This window comes from Lissotriton vulgaris, chromosome 1_1 (assembly GCF_964263255.1).
Source record: "Lissotriton vulgaris chromosome 1_1, aLisVul1.2, whole genome shotgun sequence".
NCBI lineage: Eukaryota > Metazoa > Chordata > Amphibia > Caudata > Salamandridae > Lissotriton > Lissotriton vulgaris.
The window spans coordinates 586,223,979-586,241,709 of NC_141685.1; the positions used below are offsets into that span (position 1 = coordinate 586,223,979).

The 17,731-nt window shown below is 44.4% G+C and overlaps 1 protein-coding gene across 1 annotated transcript in view; it reads left to right on the top strand.

Annotated features, from left to right (window-relative positions):
- Nucleotides 1–17,731, top strand: part of LOC147747514 (spermatogenesis-associated protein 1-like) — a 496,200-nt gene that overhangs the window by 226,466 nt on the left and 252,003 nt on the right. Inside the window, exon 6 of the mRNA XM_086953980.1 lies at nt 14,206–14,350. Coding sequence (XP_086810106.1) covers nt 14,206–14,350 — 145 coding nt within the window. The remainder of the gene's footprint in view (nt 1–14,205; nt 14,351–17,731) is intronic.

Sequence of the window (17,731 nt, forward strand, 5' to 3'; positions counted from 1 at the left end):
TTTGAAAATCAGCCAGACTGGGTGCTGCACGACAAGGTGGTTGCAGACCTCTTCCATCGCTGGGGTCGTACAGAAATAGATCTGTTCGCGGACGACGAAAACTCAAAATTCCACGCCTTCGCGTCCAGATTCCACCATCCAGGGACAAGGGGGATTGCCCTTTTGATGGACTGGTCAGGGACATTTGCTTACGCATTTCCTTCTCTGCCCCTGATTCCGAAGGTGGTGTCCGAACTCATCAGATCCAGCATGACCATGATCCTGGTAGCCCCAGACTGGTCTCGGCAGTGGTGCTACCCGGACCTTCTACAGCTGTCGGTGCTTCCACACAGGAGTCTGCCCTGCAGGCCGGACCTGCTGACCAAGATGGGGGGGGAGGATTCTGCATCCCAACCTTCCCTCACTGCACTTAACAGCATGGCTCCTGAGGTCCCAAAATACGGACATTTAAATTTACCACCTGATTGTATGCACATTTTAAAGGAAGCGAAACGACCCTCTACAAGAACGTCTTATGCGTTTAAGTGGAAGAGGTTTTTTCTTTGGTGCAGAGAACGTCACTTTGAGCCCTCATCAGCACAGGAGGAGGTGATTCTGCCTTACCTGCTGTACCTAGCAAGATCTGGTCTTAAATATACCTCTATCAGGGTGCACCTCTCAGCCATTACGGCTTATAGGAAGTCTCCTACTCAGCCCTCCTTCTTCCAGATGGAGGTGGTCAAGGACTTCTTACAGGGGTTGAAGAAAGTGTACCCCCCTGTTAGAAACCCTTCTCCCCCGTGGGAATTGAACCTAGTATTGTCTAAGTTGATGGGCCCCCCTTTGAACCCATCCACAGAGCTTCTTTGCAACACCTATTGTGGAAGGCCGCTTTTCTAGTTGCAATTACATCAGCGCGCAGAGTAAGTGAGATACAAGCGCTGTGTACAAAAGACCCCTACACTGTTTTCCATCACAGCAGAGTAGTCTTAAGGGCACGTTTTTACCTAAGGTTGTTTCTGATTTTCATTTAAATCAGTCCATATCTCTTCCTTCTTTTTTTCCAAATCCTACGACCCAGCTGAGCGGTCTCTGCACTCTTTAGATCTCAAAAGAGTCCTTAAATTTTATTTGGAAAAGACCAAAGAGAGTAGGAAGACGGACCAATTGTTTATCAACTCTGGTCCACTGAGAACGGTTTTCCAGCTGCCAAGAGATCCATCCCCAGATGGATCGTCTCCTGTATTAAATTGGCTTATCAGGTTTGAGGCAAGCCCTTACTTTTGTTACCTAAAGCACACTGTACTAGGGGGAAAGCGGCCACAGTAGCTTTCCTGCATGATGTCCCTATGTCAGAGATTTGCAAGGCTGCAACCTGGAGATCAGTTCAGACCTTTACAAGGCATTACTGTCTAGAATCTGATTCCAGGGCTGATACTCAAGTAGGACAAGCCTCTTTGAGGAATCTATTTGGGTAGCCTGCGGCCTGTACGAGCTTAGTTGTTTCTAGGCTAGTATGGTTATTAGTGTATTGTTACTCCTTTGCCCGCAGAGAGATGAGGTGAGGCTCGCTATTCTATTCTAATGCTTATGACTATTGATGAGGATCCTCTGGAAGAGAAGGATTAGTTACTTACCTGTAATCCTAGTTCTCTTTCAGGGGTATCCTCATCAAAGTCATAAGCAACCCTCCCGCCTCCCCGGGCAAAGGATATTTCTTAACTTGGAGATATTGTTAACCTATTTGTTTCCATGGTTTTTCAGTCTCCGAAAAGAACAACTGACCCAACTGTCACCCATGAGGCATGATGGGATACTGGGGGTCATGAGTGCCTTAAAGGCACGGTGTCCGTTTTTGGTAGCATGCAGGTACAGGTTAGCTTTTCAGTCTTTTTCAGGATATAATGAGAATTTCTACTGCTTTTTCAGCATTAAAACAGTTTCAAAACAATCTTTGGAGTTGTTTTTCATGTTTTCTAATGCTTATGTTCATGTATGGTGGGAATTCCTTACAGCATGATCCAGCTCTGTTGTGTATTTAGCTGCTATTGCTAGTATATATATACACACGGAAATGCTGGTAAAGGGCCAACCTAACTAGAAGAGAAGACTGCCTAACGCCAAAAGAATCCCAATCAACAACTGAGGAAGAACCAATCAGATTCATTACAGACTACAGCAGTGAATCCAAGCAGGTAAATCAAATACTCAAAAGAAATTGGAAGCTTCTACAATTGGACCCAGTGATAGGCAAAAGGATGGGAAACCATCCCATCTTAACATACAGGAGGGCCAGAAATCTCCAGGACCAGTTGATCCACAGTCATTTTCAATCAAACAGGAAAGGAAAGCCATGGCTACAAACCAAAGGGTTTGTAAAATGTTATAATTGCAAGGTCTGCGAAATTGCAAAGCCAACTACAACAATAACCATGCCGAACAACAAAAGCTGGAAAATAATGGAATGCATTACATGCAATAGTAAATACACTGTGTATATGATTGAGTGTCCTTGCAAAATGAGGTACATAGGGAGCACAATCTGTGAGCTCAAAAAACGAATACTGGAACATGTTCGGGCCACTGTCCACAAGGACAGGGCCAACGCAATTGCAAAGCACATGGAACTGAGTCACAATGGTGATTGGAAACAACTTCGCTTTTGGGGCATTGAAACCATGAATTTGTCAGTAAGGGGTGGTCATCATGAGAAATCCCTTCGGCAAAAAGAATCCAAACATATTTTGAGCTTCAGAACAATGACACCTTTCGGGCTGAATCAGTCAGAGGAATTGTACATACATTTGTAAATATGATTGCAGAAATCCAAAACTATGAACCTTTAAACCTTCCATACAATGTCATCCTGCCGCCATGATTCACTTGAATATAATTTGTCCCCTCACACACCACTACCTCACTAATTTTCTCACCCTTGTAAATAGCTCACAGTCTATTGATTGTTTTGGTTTTGTTGGTAACTTTCAATAAGTTTGCCCACTGGAGGGCTGTACTTGGACATAGAAACTGAATGGGCAATTCGCGAATAGCCCACTGGAGGGCAGTATTCCCAGTTTCAATCGTTGATTGCACTTTATCCCATCATGAATGATGAATGCCAATTGATTGCCTTATTTTATAATTCAAAAGTTTGACAAATCAACTGTATTAATTATGGACACAACGGCACACTCCCTTAATTTTGTTATAAACCTTGGTTGTAAATTAGAGAAACCAACAGGGATGGCCAAAGAACTACATGTCCCAGAATGCTTAGTGTAAGTGGGTGGACTTGGCCAAAAAGAGGTGTGTTTTAAAATATACGTTGTTCCTTTAAGACTGTGAGTCCCAAGCACCAAACTGACCGTGACCAAGGCAGCGGACGCTGCCGAAACGCGTCGGTTGTTTTTTGTCTGACCCCCCATGGATTTGTAAAGCCAAATAAACATCACTACAAAGCAAAGCGATTGATAGTCCTTCTTGTCTGCGACTCCAACCATCCCCGGAATCGGGGAAAACCCTGTTTGAATTGTCAGCGGCTGGCTCTGCCGCAGGAGAAACGCGATCGGGAGAAGCAGCGCCTTGCGAGGAGAAAGGGAGCCAAGCGGAGGACATTGTTCGACTCCTCGAGGTGCTCACCGGCAAAATAACCAGAAACTTTGCAGCTCCATCAGAAGCGGAGGATCAGCGGAAGAAGGCGGACGGTCACCTGCCACGGAGGGAGACTCTAAGGTAAGAGTGGCTGCCCGCTGGAGTACGCTGATTTACACGCTTGTCTGACTGTGAATGCTGAATGAGCAAGCACACGACGGAATGCAATGACATGCTAGCCGGTTACCTGGGCTCAACGTCTTCTGTCTTTAAATCGATTATCTGCCAAAAACACATAAAAAAACGCGACACAAACCCTGATTAAAGCAATCAGCAGCTTTCTAACTAAGAAACGGCATAATCGAAAAAAACAGAGGAACAAAGCCAGAACGGACTCGCTTTGAACAAAACCAAAATCATAAGCATATATCCACGGCTGGGGGGTCGTACAAGGAAGAGGAAAATCATGGATAGGCGGGATGCCAAAAGGAAGGAATTCATCGTAACCATGTTTAATAAAGGAAATACAAATAACCCCACTGAAAGCAACAGGGAACCCGAAAAAAATGACATCAAAGACAAACTGCGCCTTTGGGAGAAACTCAACAAAAAGGAAATAAATAAATCGTGGGAGCTAATCTCCTTACAAAAATACTTGGAAGTTGAGAGGGTACCTCGTGGCTTAAGAATCCTAATAATGCCAAGCCAGCAGGATGTCACGAATGAACTACTCCAGGAGTGGGGTGAAGACACTATCAATTCCTCATTGGGGCTACTTAAGATACTCGTAAAACACATTGAAATAGCGCTCGACAAGATTAAGGAACAATTGCGAACATTGGAAAAGGAAATTGATGGACTCAAACTCAATACTGAAATGACGAAATTTAAGGAGGACTTAAACAAACAAATAGAAAAACATGAGGAGGAAGTAAGGGCAAGAAATCAAACTAAATTCGAGAGGGATGCCAATGACTATGCACAAGGTCGCATTTTTACGTTCGCCCGTAAATATGACTCTTTCAGGCCACCCAAAGCCAACACGGCTAGTTCATCCTCGAGCATGACGTCGTTAACATCAGCTGACCTAAGTGAGGATGACGCCAACTTAGATCCACAGCAAAAGGTTTTTTTAGGGGACATGCGCCTAGTTCTCTCACAACAGAAATGGGAACAAAATCACGGGGCGCAAAGAAATATGCGTGGTCGGGCAAGGGGAAGAGGAAGATCGTGGCAGCCAAGATCTACAAAACCCACACAAGGAGAGGTACAAGGCGAAACGGCTACAAACGAAAAAATTGGCACAGAAACAAGACTAATGAAGAAGAGGGGGAAGTAAACGAAGAACTGCAAATAATCAATCTCTCGGGAAAGGAAATCTCTGAGGCAGAAATATCATTGCTTAGAAAAGGAATCAATTTTTGCCCCACTTCACAAATAGACCTGGCACAAACACGAATTGATTTATATCTTTACATTCGAAAAATAAAGCTAGCAAAATTCTTTGCGGAGAGAAAAAATAAACCCCAAATTTTGAAGAATCAGCCCAAACCTACATCCACTCTGTTGGCAAAGGAGTCCGAGGCTTATTTAACTTTATTGAATTTGAATACAGAGGATGGTCATGAAATCAGCTTGGAGAACGCCATAACACAAATGGGAGCGGGAACTAGTGGCTTCAAGGCAAAATCCAAGTTTTATCCCCAACTAGCGCCTGGAAACAAAATCGACCTATTTCAGGAAGCAGTTATTCATGACCTCTATAAAATAAACATCAAAAATAACAGCAAGAACAACCTATCCAAAAGTGAGAGGGAAGCCTTAATCGCATTGCGCAAAAATGAAACCTTTGAAATCAAAACAGCTGATAAAGGCGGCAATATTGTTTTATGGGACCGAAAATTGTACATCGCGGAAGCAATGGAACAATTGAACAATCCACAGCATTATGAAAAATTAAATACCAACCCCATCGACAACATCAAAAGGGAATTGGACAGAAAAATAAACCAGTGGGAAAAGGATGAACTTTTGGATCTTGATGAGAAAAAGTATCTAACAGTGGATTTCCCTAAAACAGCCACGGTGTACTTTCTGCCCAAGGTCCACAAAAATGCCACTACACCACCGGGGAGGCCGATTGTCTCGGCAAACGGCTCCTTATTGGAACCTTTATCCAATTTCATTGATTTCTACCTGAATCCCCATGTGAAACGCCTGAAATCATATATAAAGGATACTACGGACTTCCTGTGTCACCTAAACCAAATTGAATGGCAACCAGACTACATCATGATCACAATGGATGTAGTTTCATTGTACACAAATATTGACAATGACATGGGCATCAGGGCCTGCAAATACATCTTTATGGAACGCAACATTCATTACCACCATCACAATAACATGCTTTTGGAAATGATCCAGTACCTACTATACAACAACATTTTCATGTTCGGCGAGACAGTGTACAAACAAAAAAATGGGGCAGCTATGGGCTTTTCATTCAGCCCGAACTATGCCTGCACCGCCATGGGATGGTGGGAGGAAAAAATTGCATGGGATGAGAGCCTTCAACCATTCACACAACATATCAAGGTCTGGAAGAGATTCATAGACGATTTGTTTATTGTATGGAATGGGGGAGAGGAGAAATTCCTAGAATACTTCCAGATACTAAACACTAGCACACCGGGCATAAAATTCACCCACAACATCAATAAGGACAAAGCTGTTTTCCTGGATACTGAGGTATATGTGAAAAACAACCGGATAGAAACCACCCTTCATCGCAAAGACACCGCAACAAATGCAACTCTGGAGGCCACGAGCTTTCATCAAAAATCACTTATATCAAGTATTCCATATGGGGAATTTTTACGCCTGAGAAGGATATGTAGTGAGGAACAAGAGTGGCAAAAACAGAGCAAAAACGCTATGCAACGCTTCCATAAAAGACAGTACAATCAACAGTCCACACGGAAATGCTGGGAAAGGGCCAACCTAACTAGAAGAGAAGACTGCCTAACGCCAAAAGAATCCCAATCAACAACTGAGGAAGAACCAATCAGATTCATTACAGACTACAGCAGTGAATCCAAGCAGGTAAATCAAATACTCAAAAGAAATTGGAAGCTCCTACAATTGGACCCAGTGATAGGCAAAAGGATGGGAAACCATCCCATCTTAACATACAGTAGGGCCAGAAATCTCCAGGACCAGTTGATCCACAGTCATTTTCAATCAAACAGGAAAGGAAAGCCATGGCTACAAACCAAAGGGTTTGTAAAATGTTATAATTGCAAGGTCTGCGAAATTGCAAAGCCAACTACAACAATAACCATGCCGAACAACAAAAGCTGGAAAATAAAGGAATGCATTACATGCAATAGTAAATACACTGTGTATATGATTGAGTGTCCTTGCAAAATGAGGTACATAGGGAGCACAATCTGTGAGCTCAAAAAACGAATACTGGAACATGTTCGGGCCACTGTCCACAAGGACAGGGCCAACGCAATTGCAAAGCACATGGAACTGAGTCACAATGGTGATTGGAAACAACTTCGCTTTTGGGGCATGAAACCATGAATTTGTCAGTAAGGGGTGGTCATCATGAGAAATCCCTTCGGCAAAAAGAATCCAAACATATTTTGAGCTTCAGAACAATGACACCTTTCGGGCTGAATCAGTCAGAGGAATTGTACATACATTTGTAAATATGATTGCAGAAATCCAAAACTATGAACCTTTAAACCTTCCATACAATGTCATCCTGCCGCCATGATTCACTTGAATATAATTTGTCCCCTCACACACCAGTACCTCACTAATTTTCTCACCCTTGTAAATAGCTCACAGTCTATTGATTGTTTTGGTTTTGTTGGTAACTTTCAATAAGTTTGCCCACTGGAGGGCTGTACTTGGACATAGAAACTGAATGGGCAATTCGCGAATAGCCCACTGGAGGGCAGTATTCCCAGTTTCAATCGTTGATTGCACTTTATCCCATCATGAATGATGAATGCCAATTGATTGCCTTATTTTATAATTCAAAAGTTTGACAAATCAACTGTATTAATTATGGACACAACGGCACACTCCCTTAATTTTGTTATAAACCTTGGTTGTAAATTAGAGAAACCAACAGGGATGGCCAAAGAACTACATGTCCCAGAATGCTTAGTGTAAGTGGGTGGACTTGGCCAAAAAGAGGTGTGTTTTAAAATATATGTTGTTCCTTTAAGACTGTGAGTCCCAAGCACCAAACTGACCGTGACCAAGGCAGCGGACGCTGCCGAAACGCGTCGGTTGTTTTTTGTCTGACCCCCCATGGATTTGTAAAGCCAAATAAACATCACTACAAAGCAAAGCGATTGATAGTCCTTCTTGTCTGCGACTCCAACCATCCCCGGAATCGGGGAAAACCCTGTTTGAAATATATATATATATATATATATATATATATATATATATATATATATATATATATATATATATATATATATATATATATATATATTTATATATATTTATATATAGGTATATATATATATATATATATGAGTATATATATGTGTGGCACATATAATATAGTGTTTCCGGGGTCCCGCGCATGGGCGAGAATATTCTAATGCTTATGACTTTGATGAGGATACCCCTGGAAGAGAACTCGGATTACAGGTAAGTAACTAATCCAACTTAACTCTCAGGGTAGCAAAGCAGAGCTCTCCCAGGCTTACTCAGGGCAGATGCTGTGGACTAGATATTTAGAACGTAGTAACACAATGACAACACTTAAGAAATTGCTGCCTAATCAGTGCTTTTTCTTATTAGAAGAAAACATACTTTATTAAACACACTATAAAATGCTACACACAAATTAACAAATGTTTGCAAAATGGCAGGTGGTGGAACCCAGTAAAGGTGTCTCACAACCAACAGGGGGGGGCGCTAATGAAAGATCACACGTGTCTTGTAATCCTCTAAATGTACCTCGGATCCCATGCACAGGGGAGCACAATTAATAGTCTGTGCACCAGCAAGATCTAATTCATTGAAATGCAGTGCCTCCTCATATGTGCCCAACCCAGCATGAGAGGAGCTTTAAATAAAGGTAAGGCTTACTGGCTTTGTCAAGATGTTTCCGCTTACTCAAATCTAGAACAAACTCTAACATTCAAAACTTCTCAGGGTAGCACCAACTTTCATTAGCAGAAGAAACTATATGCAGTGGTTTAAACCATAGAAAGGGCATGTTAATTATATTTTCAACCGAGACTTTTTTCTACTTTTCAAAGGATTACCAACTAATTACAGTATCTATTAACAAGCGGCCATGCACCCCAGTTCCTCTTGATAACATTCCCGTAACCTGGAGTGCTTCATCTGAATGAAAAAAACTCTCATCAGGTCATTCTTTTAAGACCCCAGGAGACTAAGGGTAACTAAACCAAAATATGCTGGACTTCCTGCTGGGTGGACATCTAACACAACTGTAAGGCTCCTATGGTGCACCTGGCCACCACAAGCCAAATATACAAATTTTACTTGGCCTCCTTGAAGATTCAGTGACACGACTTCCTCAACGGGTATTCTGTTTGTGCCAATGAGACTGGCAAATATTTCCTATCAGTTTTTCATAAACAATTTTTTTACTAGCGCCTGCTGTCATTCTTTTCTTTTTGGGCCCAAGGTGGTGGTCCCTGCCCATGTAGGGCATACACACACTGGTGCTGGGGGCCAAGAGGTCCTCAGGAAACTACAGAACATCCAAAATGCTGTAGCCAGACTGGTTCTCGACATCCACAGCCATATCACCGAACACCTCCAAGAACTCCACTGGCTCCGGGTCAACAAAATAATTACTTTCAAGATCTTCACACATGCCGACGAAGCTCTCCACGGCGCAGGACTAGCATACCTGAACCTCCGCCTCTCATTCCATGTACCCACCAGATGCTTCCTCTCCACCCAGCTAGCCTTAGCGACCGTCCCTCGGATCCACAAGACTAGAACCGGAAGAAGATCCTTCTCCTACCTCACCGCCAAGACCTGGAACACCCTTCCTCTCTACCTCAGACAATCCCTGTTGCTGGCCGTTTCCAGAAGGACCTCAAGACCTGGCTCTTCAATTGAACCCCAGCAATCAGACGTACCAGCAGCCAATCCCCCCCCCCCCTCCCTAGGACCTTGAAGCCCTAACGGGTGAGTAGCCGCACTTCATAAACCCTGAATGATTGATGAGGGAGCCTCATTGTCCTTTTGGTCCAACTTGACACTGCTTCTTCATGCCAGCAAAAGATATGGCTCTACATTTTCTCTCACCTGCCCGCCAGTTGCTGCCATCATGCACTCCCATAATCCCACAGAAGGATTGCAGGAAGTGGGTATAGTCAATCCCTCAAGACCCTGGGGGAATTGGAAAAGTAGAGATTGATGTGCTCATTGTGAACGGTTGTTCCCAGGGTACTCCCCCTACGTGGGTTATGTTTCTGAAGTAACCACTGGATATGATGAGGCGTTGGTCAGGCCAACGGCCTTGGCGACCTGCCGAGCAGATCACACACAAACAGTCTTATCTCAACAAACATATATTTCTGTGGCCCAATTGGGCCTTTTCACATGGACTATAGGGTGTTTTACTCCTGGTGGCACACTCTCGCCACCAGGAGTATTAGTTTAGTTCCTCTTGGTTTCGAAAAGTTTGGCAATTTCTGGGACCTTATTGTTAATTGCTTTCCCTCCAGTTAGAAAGTGCTCAGAGACCTGCCTTCTTAACCCTTTAGGTCCTGGTAGGTTGATTTTGAAATGCTATTTTCCAGCTCCAGAATCCTGCTGCTTAGTTCCAGCAGCAGGGAGATGCTAAGACCCTAGGTCCTGCTCTTGAGTCTGAGCCCCTGATGATCTCCTCGGCAAAGAGGATTCTTTCAGAAACTCGCTGTGGCCTCATGACACATTACACTGCCTGCCTGCACCCCCTAGCCACTTGCAGGGAGCACGTGAAGCCAGCCGAAATCGTGGGGTTTCCCTCCATGGGTACTCACCACAAGACCAGTCCATATAAGATCAGAGTGCCCCTCCACTCCAGACAGATGTTGGTCCACCAGTAGTCGGACCTCCCACCTCTTCTTTCACTGTGTCTGTTTTCCAGAGATTTAAAAGTGGATTTTGCGAGTTCTAGAGGTGGGCTTCTCTGCCTACTCGAGAGCTGCTTCACCAACCTTCTACCCCTGACAGACACTTTCTAGACGTGGTCACTGGCTGGCCAATCCCCCTTGCACAGCATGATGGAAATTTTAAAGTTCACATTATGTACCTATGGTTTGTAAGAGCTTTATTATGGGCCTTGGTCCCGACCCTAACTGCTACCGCAAACCGTTTTTTTTTACTAGCTTTTCTTTTTAGATCAAGCGACAATAACCAAAGCCAACAAAGCCCTAGTTAAAAAAGTAACCGACATGGAGGGGTACTTTCCAAGCTTAAAAGAAGCAGTGTCAATATAATAAAAGGTGTTCGCTATGCCCACGATTGCTGGAGTGAGCAAAGCTTCTTGGCTACATTCTATAGTCTGCATGCAACCTTCACCTGTTTCAAATGAGCTGGATGCATTTTCATGTATGTGGTTAGAATCACTCCTGCTTGTTGGAACCACGGTTTTTCCCCTTCCAGCACTTTTTCATTGTTGTGTAGTTCTGGGTAATTTCTTTTACTGTTTAGACTACCTACATGTGTCCTCATGATGGTGCCAGTTTAACTAGCTTCTGGAACTATATCCTTGGGCCTTTATGATATTCTATTTCGACACCGTTTGGATTCTTTAAACGTTTCTTACAAGGACGGCTTGTCTTCCCCTCTGTGAGTACGAAAATATATATTTTAATAGTTCACTTTCACTTCAATTCGTCTCAGCAGTCGGTCCTGTCTTTTCCTTTGACATAGGCTTCAACTAGCTGACTTCCACTTGAAGAGACCAGGGCATAGATTGCACATCAACTACTGGACAGGATTTACTCCATCAGATCGAAGGAGTAAAGTACTCCAGCATCCTGAAGGTGTACCTGCTTACCAAATTAATAGATGTCTGCTGAGTGGGCAGACATCTCCTGCATCTACATGAACCGCCATCATTCATTGAAAGTGTGCATTGCAGCTCTATCAACACAACAGCACTGCACGGCACACTTTCAAGTTCTTTTTCTATTTTCAAAAATACAACTGCAAAACAGTATTTTTTACTTTCACTTACCCACACACTTTGAATAGCGGAAGGCAGGGCTTTAAGTTGAATGAAAAAACGGGGGCGTCTCTCAAATGGGCATGGCCAATGTAATTAAGGGCATGACTTACAAACATGTAAGCTAAAAATATGTGCTTAGCATAGTGTGCCGCCTTTCTTGTATTTTGCTCTTTCTATCATTGCATCCAGATATATGATACAACAAGTAACATCATACCTACATCAAGTCAGGACTATTGGCTTAGTCAATGATTGTTAGATGCGTAAGATAAATAAGCAGCAACTATGGCTTGTATATAATATTAAAATGTTTCCACAATAAAGCCCTGGTGACACCACGATAAAGTTGCTGCTCCTGAGTTTCAAAAAGAGAAGGGAAATCGAGAGAGAAAATTACTCTCTTTAAAGGATTTCCCTTCCCCTACAATGCTCACCTGGCATGATGTCATGCCGTAACTTCTCCACTAGTGAGAAGTGAGCCGTGTGAACACGCACACATCCATGTGCCTGATGTAATTTCAGTCAGAAAAAAGGACTGCCTCTGCCAGGGCACAAAACACAGCCTGACAGAGACCCATTTCGAGGCCCCCTTTAAAAAACTGCTGGTGCTCAGCACCGGTGAGACCGGCACACTTAATGCCCTGGCAGTAGGTGATAGCAAAAACTTGCCATTTGTCTGCCGACTCTAAGGGCCGATTATGATGCGGTTAGGAAGGCCTCCTAACAGCATTTGCTCCTTCCAAATTGGATCGGGAACGTGTCTTTCCAACCGAAGGCCTGATTACGATGCGGTTAGAAATAACCCTGGGCGAAGGACTTCACTACGCCCACGAAGTGGGCGTAGTGTTGCCTACTTCGCCCTTTGCAAAGTAGGCCAAGCAGGCAACACTACGCCCACTCCTTGGGCGTAGCGAAGTTGCCCGCCACCCACCTCCCTCCCGCCCTCCCGAACATACCTAATTTTAGTAAATGGGCAAATAAAAGGCACTTACCTTATCCGCTGCGTCCCGGGGCTCCATCTGCTCGTTCACGCCGCAGTCTTGATAACCAATGCGCATGCGCGGCTGCCCGCGCATGCGCATTTCTTGCCAGAAATGCGCATGCGCGGGCGGCCGCGCATGCGCATTCGTTATCAAGACGGCGGCGTGAACGAGCAGAGGGAGCCCCGGAACGCAGCGGACAAGGTAAGTGCCTTTTATTTATTTTTCTTTGCCCATTTACTAAAATTAGATATGTAGGGGAGGGGGGCATGCGGCGCGTAGCGGGGCTCCGCAAAGTGCGTAGGTGGGCGTAGTTTCTCGCCCACTTGGCGTAGCTTCGCGTAGCCCCACTACGCATACTACGCCCAGGGTTAGTTAGAAACATAGGCTCCCATTGAAGTAAATGGGAGTCCAACCAAATCGTATCTAGAAGCATCCGGATGCATCGTACTGGGTCGGACTCACCCAATCCGAGTGGGTCGGAAACCGTTTCCGAACCGATTCGGTCCGGAACATTTTCTAACTTCATCGTAATCTGTCCTAATTCGAGTGGACGGACAAATAGCAAAACCTCCAACGGTCCTTACTCCATTGAGTTTGTGTACGTTTTAGTACTTTGTGCTTTATGTTGGTTGCAGTTTTCCTGGAGGAGGCATTTTGTTGACACAAATACATTTTTAAAATGAAACCTCGGTGGCTCTTGTTTCTTATATATTGGGTTAACCCCTCCCACGCTTGTGACGGAACCGTTCCGTCACGCCCCTCGGGTTGGCTGTGCTGGTGACGGAACGGTTCTGTCACGGCCCGCTCGCCGCACCTGCGCGGCGCTGATTTCGTGCCTGCGCGGCGCATTCTATTGAGCGGGCGGGGCCGTGACGGAACCATTTCATCACAAGCACAGCTCACCCGAGGGGCGTGACGGAGCGGTTCCATCACCAGCGCGGGAGCGCCGCTCAGCCCCCCCCCCCCCCCCGCCCCTTAGCACTGCGGCGAAATAGCCGCCGCAGTGAAAGGGTTAAAAACTAACTGATTATATTTCTCACTAAAGAAAACTGAATAAACAAGGTTCAAATAATAAGGTTAAGGAAAGGTTTGAACATGGTAATCTTGTATGCAATAATGTTGATGTGCTGTTTGCTACATGCAAAATTGGAAACCAAGGTTTCACAGCTGTGTCGCTAAACAAGAATAACTGAATTGTTATAGTTGTATATATAGAATAAAGAAGGTCAGAGGGTCATATTTTGAGATATAAAATGCACCATTACACAATGAAAATGTTTGCGGATGAAAGACTTGTTCTTTGTCAAGCAATAGATGCTAGTTTTTTTTAAAGTTAAAATTCGAAATAAAATGTATTTTTTCATCTAATTTACTGATATTTTTCAAATTATGTTTTGTATGGTACCTCCATAGATGAAGTCCTCATTGAACATGTTTCAGAAAATCAAGGTGAAAGGAAACATGCCAGGAAGCCCGTGGGACGCAACAGTACCAGGGATTCTGGAATTCCAGAATCATTAGCCGATAGGGATATGGACTATGCACAGAACAGGAAACGGTAATTGTACATTTCACTTGTATGAATTTAATCAGAATTCCATAGATAAGAGGCATTCCCTCTGCTGCCCTCTTTTGCAGGTATAGAAGTTACAAAGTTGAAAAAGTCCTAGCTTCACAAATCTGAGGAAATTTATAGTAAAACCAATTTGGGGGTTCAACCACACGGTGCACTGCAGCAGGAATGTTTCTGCTGCCACTCAGGGCAAGGAACAGCAGTTGATTTTATTTTATGTCTTCAGTGCCTCACTCTGTTGTCTTTCTCCACTCCCAGTCGCCCTAGTTTGGGATTTCCATCAGAGGAAAAAGGAGAGGAGGCGGCCCAGTGGGGATGTCCAGTTAATGTTGCGGTGGGACATCTGACTACAGAAATGGGTAAAGTTAAACTACATTTGTCATGGGAAGCTTTTGGGAATTTCATACGTTTTCATAAAGTAAGAAATTTCCCAGATATGCCTAAATAAGCAGTCGTAATTAAGGGCTCGATTTATATGTAGGCAGAAGGGTACCCATCACAACTGTTCCAGCCAACATAAGGGTTGTGTACCCGCAGCAGAGACTACTCGGTCTCTGCCATGGTTAGACCCCTTCAGTGGCCCAACAGGTTAAAGAGTGTCGAAGGTTGACCTGTATGTCCACACTCCACCATGAAAACCCATGGGATAACTGTCAAAGTCCCCTTCAAAGCATTAAATGTCCACTGGACCAACATACATATACAATTAAGCAGTCAGGACCGCCACCAGAGTGATGTAGTGAAATACTCCATCCTCCTGGTGGAGGATGGGCCAACTGCCCCAAAATAAATCGGACCCTGTTAGACGTGGGGCTTCTGGTTGGCTAGTCAGGGTAAGTCAAATACACGCTAAAGATAACCTGTGCTCACCCTCTGGTAGCTTGGCGCAGAACAGGCAGGCTTATCCTAAGATGCAAAGTGTAAACACACACACTAATTAACACACACACATAGTAAAACAATGAAAACACCACAAAAGGACTTCACACATGTTTAGAAAAATAGTAGATATGTATAGGAATAGAATAAGACCAAAACAACAAAATTCCAATCAGTAGGTCATGAGTTATTCAAGTTGACATATATCAAAGCAGTGCTTTAGAAAAACAACTGGGCACCTATTAAAGCTTATACTGTATTTTGGAAGATACGTTAACTATTGTAGCCCCAAACATGATGCGCTTCTCTTAGGGCATATAAGGTTCACTGGGGATTGCGTTGTAAACACTGAAAAGTCTGTAGCTTCCAACCACGAAGAGCACGGTATAGAACTATCGGTATCACTCAGGGTTCGGTCCAATTAACCCAAACAGGGTATGTGCAAAATGGCTGCATGGAACTCAGCACTGAGATATATGGATCGCCCAGGCCCAGTTAGTGGCTACGATAAAGTAGAGTTGTAAGCAACTACTAGGAGTGCAGCAAATTCCTCAAGACAGCTTAGGTCCAATTTTACAAAGGGCCGGTGTAATCAGCGGTGATTGCAAAACAATGAGGGTTCCTAGGCCAGGCCACCACACGAGGATCGCATGGCCATCTGGCAGGGAGATAAATGCGGTGCACTCACGAAGACTGATCGGGTCTGACTGAACTCCCAGATTATCCCCGGCACTAAGCCACAGGGAGCACAGCACAGTGGCGGCTGATCGCCCATAACATTAATTTTCCTCATGGCCGCAGGGAGGGTAGTCTCCAGTACGGTGCGCCTTCCATGGGGAAGGAATCCCAATCAGTTGTTCGGCTGATCTTGGATGAAGATGACATCGGCGCTGGCCTTTGTAATTTCGTCATCCTGGCAACCAGTAGGGAAGGGATTTCTGCACTAGAGTGCTGGGGCAAAATTGAGACTCTGTCGCCACAGTTGCATTGAGTGCGGCTTTGGGTTATCAGTGAACCCGGGGTGCAAAATGGCCTCAATTTCGGGAATACCTCGAGGTCTGCTGAGGGAAACCCACAGTGAGCTGATCCGATGGCAATCTGGCAGCGCAGAAGTTTAGGAAAAATGCAGAACTTTGGGGATGGAAATCTTTGATGTCCCTGAGATCTTGTGGAGAACAGAGGTCAAGCCAGTAAGCGCTTGGAGTCACTCTGGGGGTGTTCTTGGTTCTTTGCAGCAGGGCAGAGGTCAGCAGGTAGCAGGGCAGCTCAATCAGGCAGAGTAACAGTCCCTTGGAACAGTCAATCACAGCAAGATAGTAATCCTTCAGCACAGCAGTGTTGTTTCTACCAGGTCTAGTATGTACTGGATTGTTAGTGCCAGAGCCCTAATACTTATAACCCAATGTGTCTTTGATGTAGGGGTGACTTCTAAGGAGCCTTCATAAGCTCACAATGATCCCTTTCAGCCCAGCACTGGCTCTAGACTAACAGTATGAGGTGAATCAGCCCTTTGTGTGAATGCAGGACACAACCTATTCAGATGTAAGTGTGAGCCACCTCTCCCTCTCCCGGCTATCAGTATGTAGATGAATGCAGATGTGTCCCCTGTAACACCTAGCCCTTCCTGTGTTGTGGCTGTCTAGAGCGTATGCACAAAGTGTAGCTGTAACCCAGGCCAGAAGTGGATTGGAGGCAGGCTGCAGGCTCCCAGAGTGAAGTTCAGACCAGAGAAATGTCCAGTTTTTAAAAGTGTCATTTCTAAAATAGTAGTGTTAAATCCAACTTTACCATTAAAGAGGATTCATCATTACTATTTCAACCAAGATAAACATGATGAAGCTACTCCTGTGTTTTTAGGAATTGGCATTTAAAAGTATATACAGGAAGTCCCAATGCTAGCCAATAAAAGGAGTAGGCCGCACAACAGTGACAAGTGAAATTAGCTGTTTGTCAGTGCCAGAACATGTAAAGCATAAATGTACATGTACAACCTTTTAGTTACACAGCACCCTACTCTTAGGTGCAATTAGGGCCTACTGTAGGGATGACTGATGGGTACCAAAAGGGGAATTTGACGCTTGGCAAGTGGTTTTAAATGCCAAGTCTCAGTGGCAATAAACTGTGCGCACAGGCCCTGCAATGGCAGGCCTGAGACAGGTATGAAAGGCTACTTGTGCGCGTGGCACAACCAGTGTTGCAGGCCTACGAGTAGCATTTAGGTTATAGGCCCCGGGTATATGGTATACCAGTTTACATGGGACTTACAGGTAAACTAAATATGCCAATCAGGTATACACCAGTGTCAGCATGTTTAGGAGAGAAGCACATGCACTTTAGCAATGGGTATCAGAGGTAAAGTGCTCAGAGTTCTAAAGTCAACCAAAAGATTTCAGGAAAAAGAGGAGAAGGAAAGAAGGACGTTTGGGGTGACCCTGCAAAATGGGCAATTTCCAACAGACCCTAAAACTTCAAACCCCTAATAGTTCA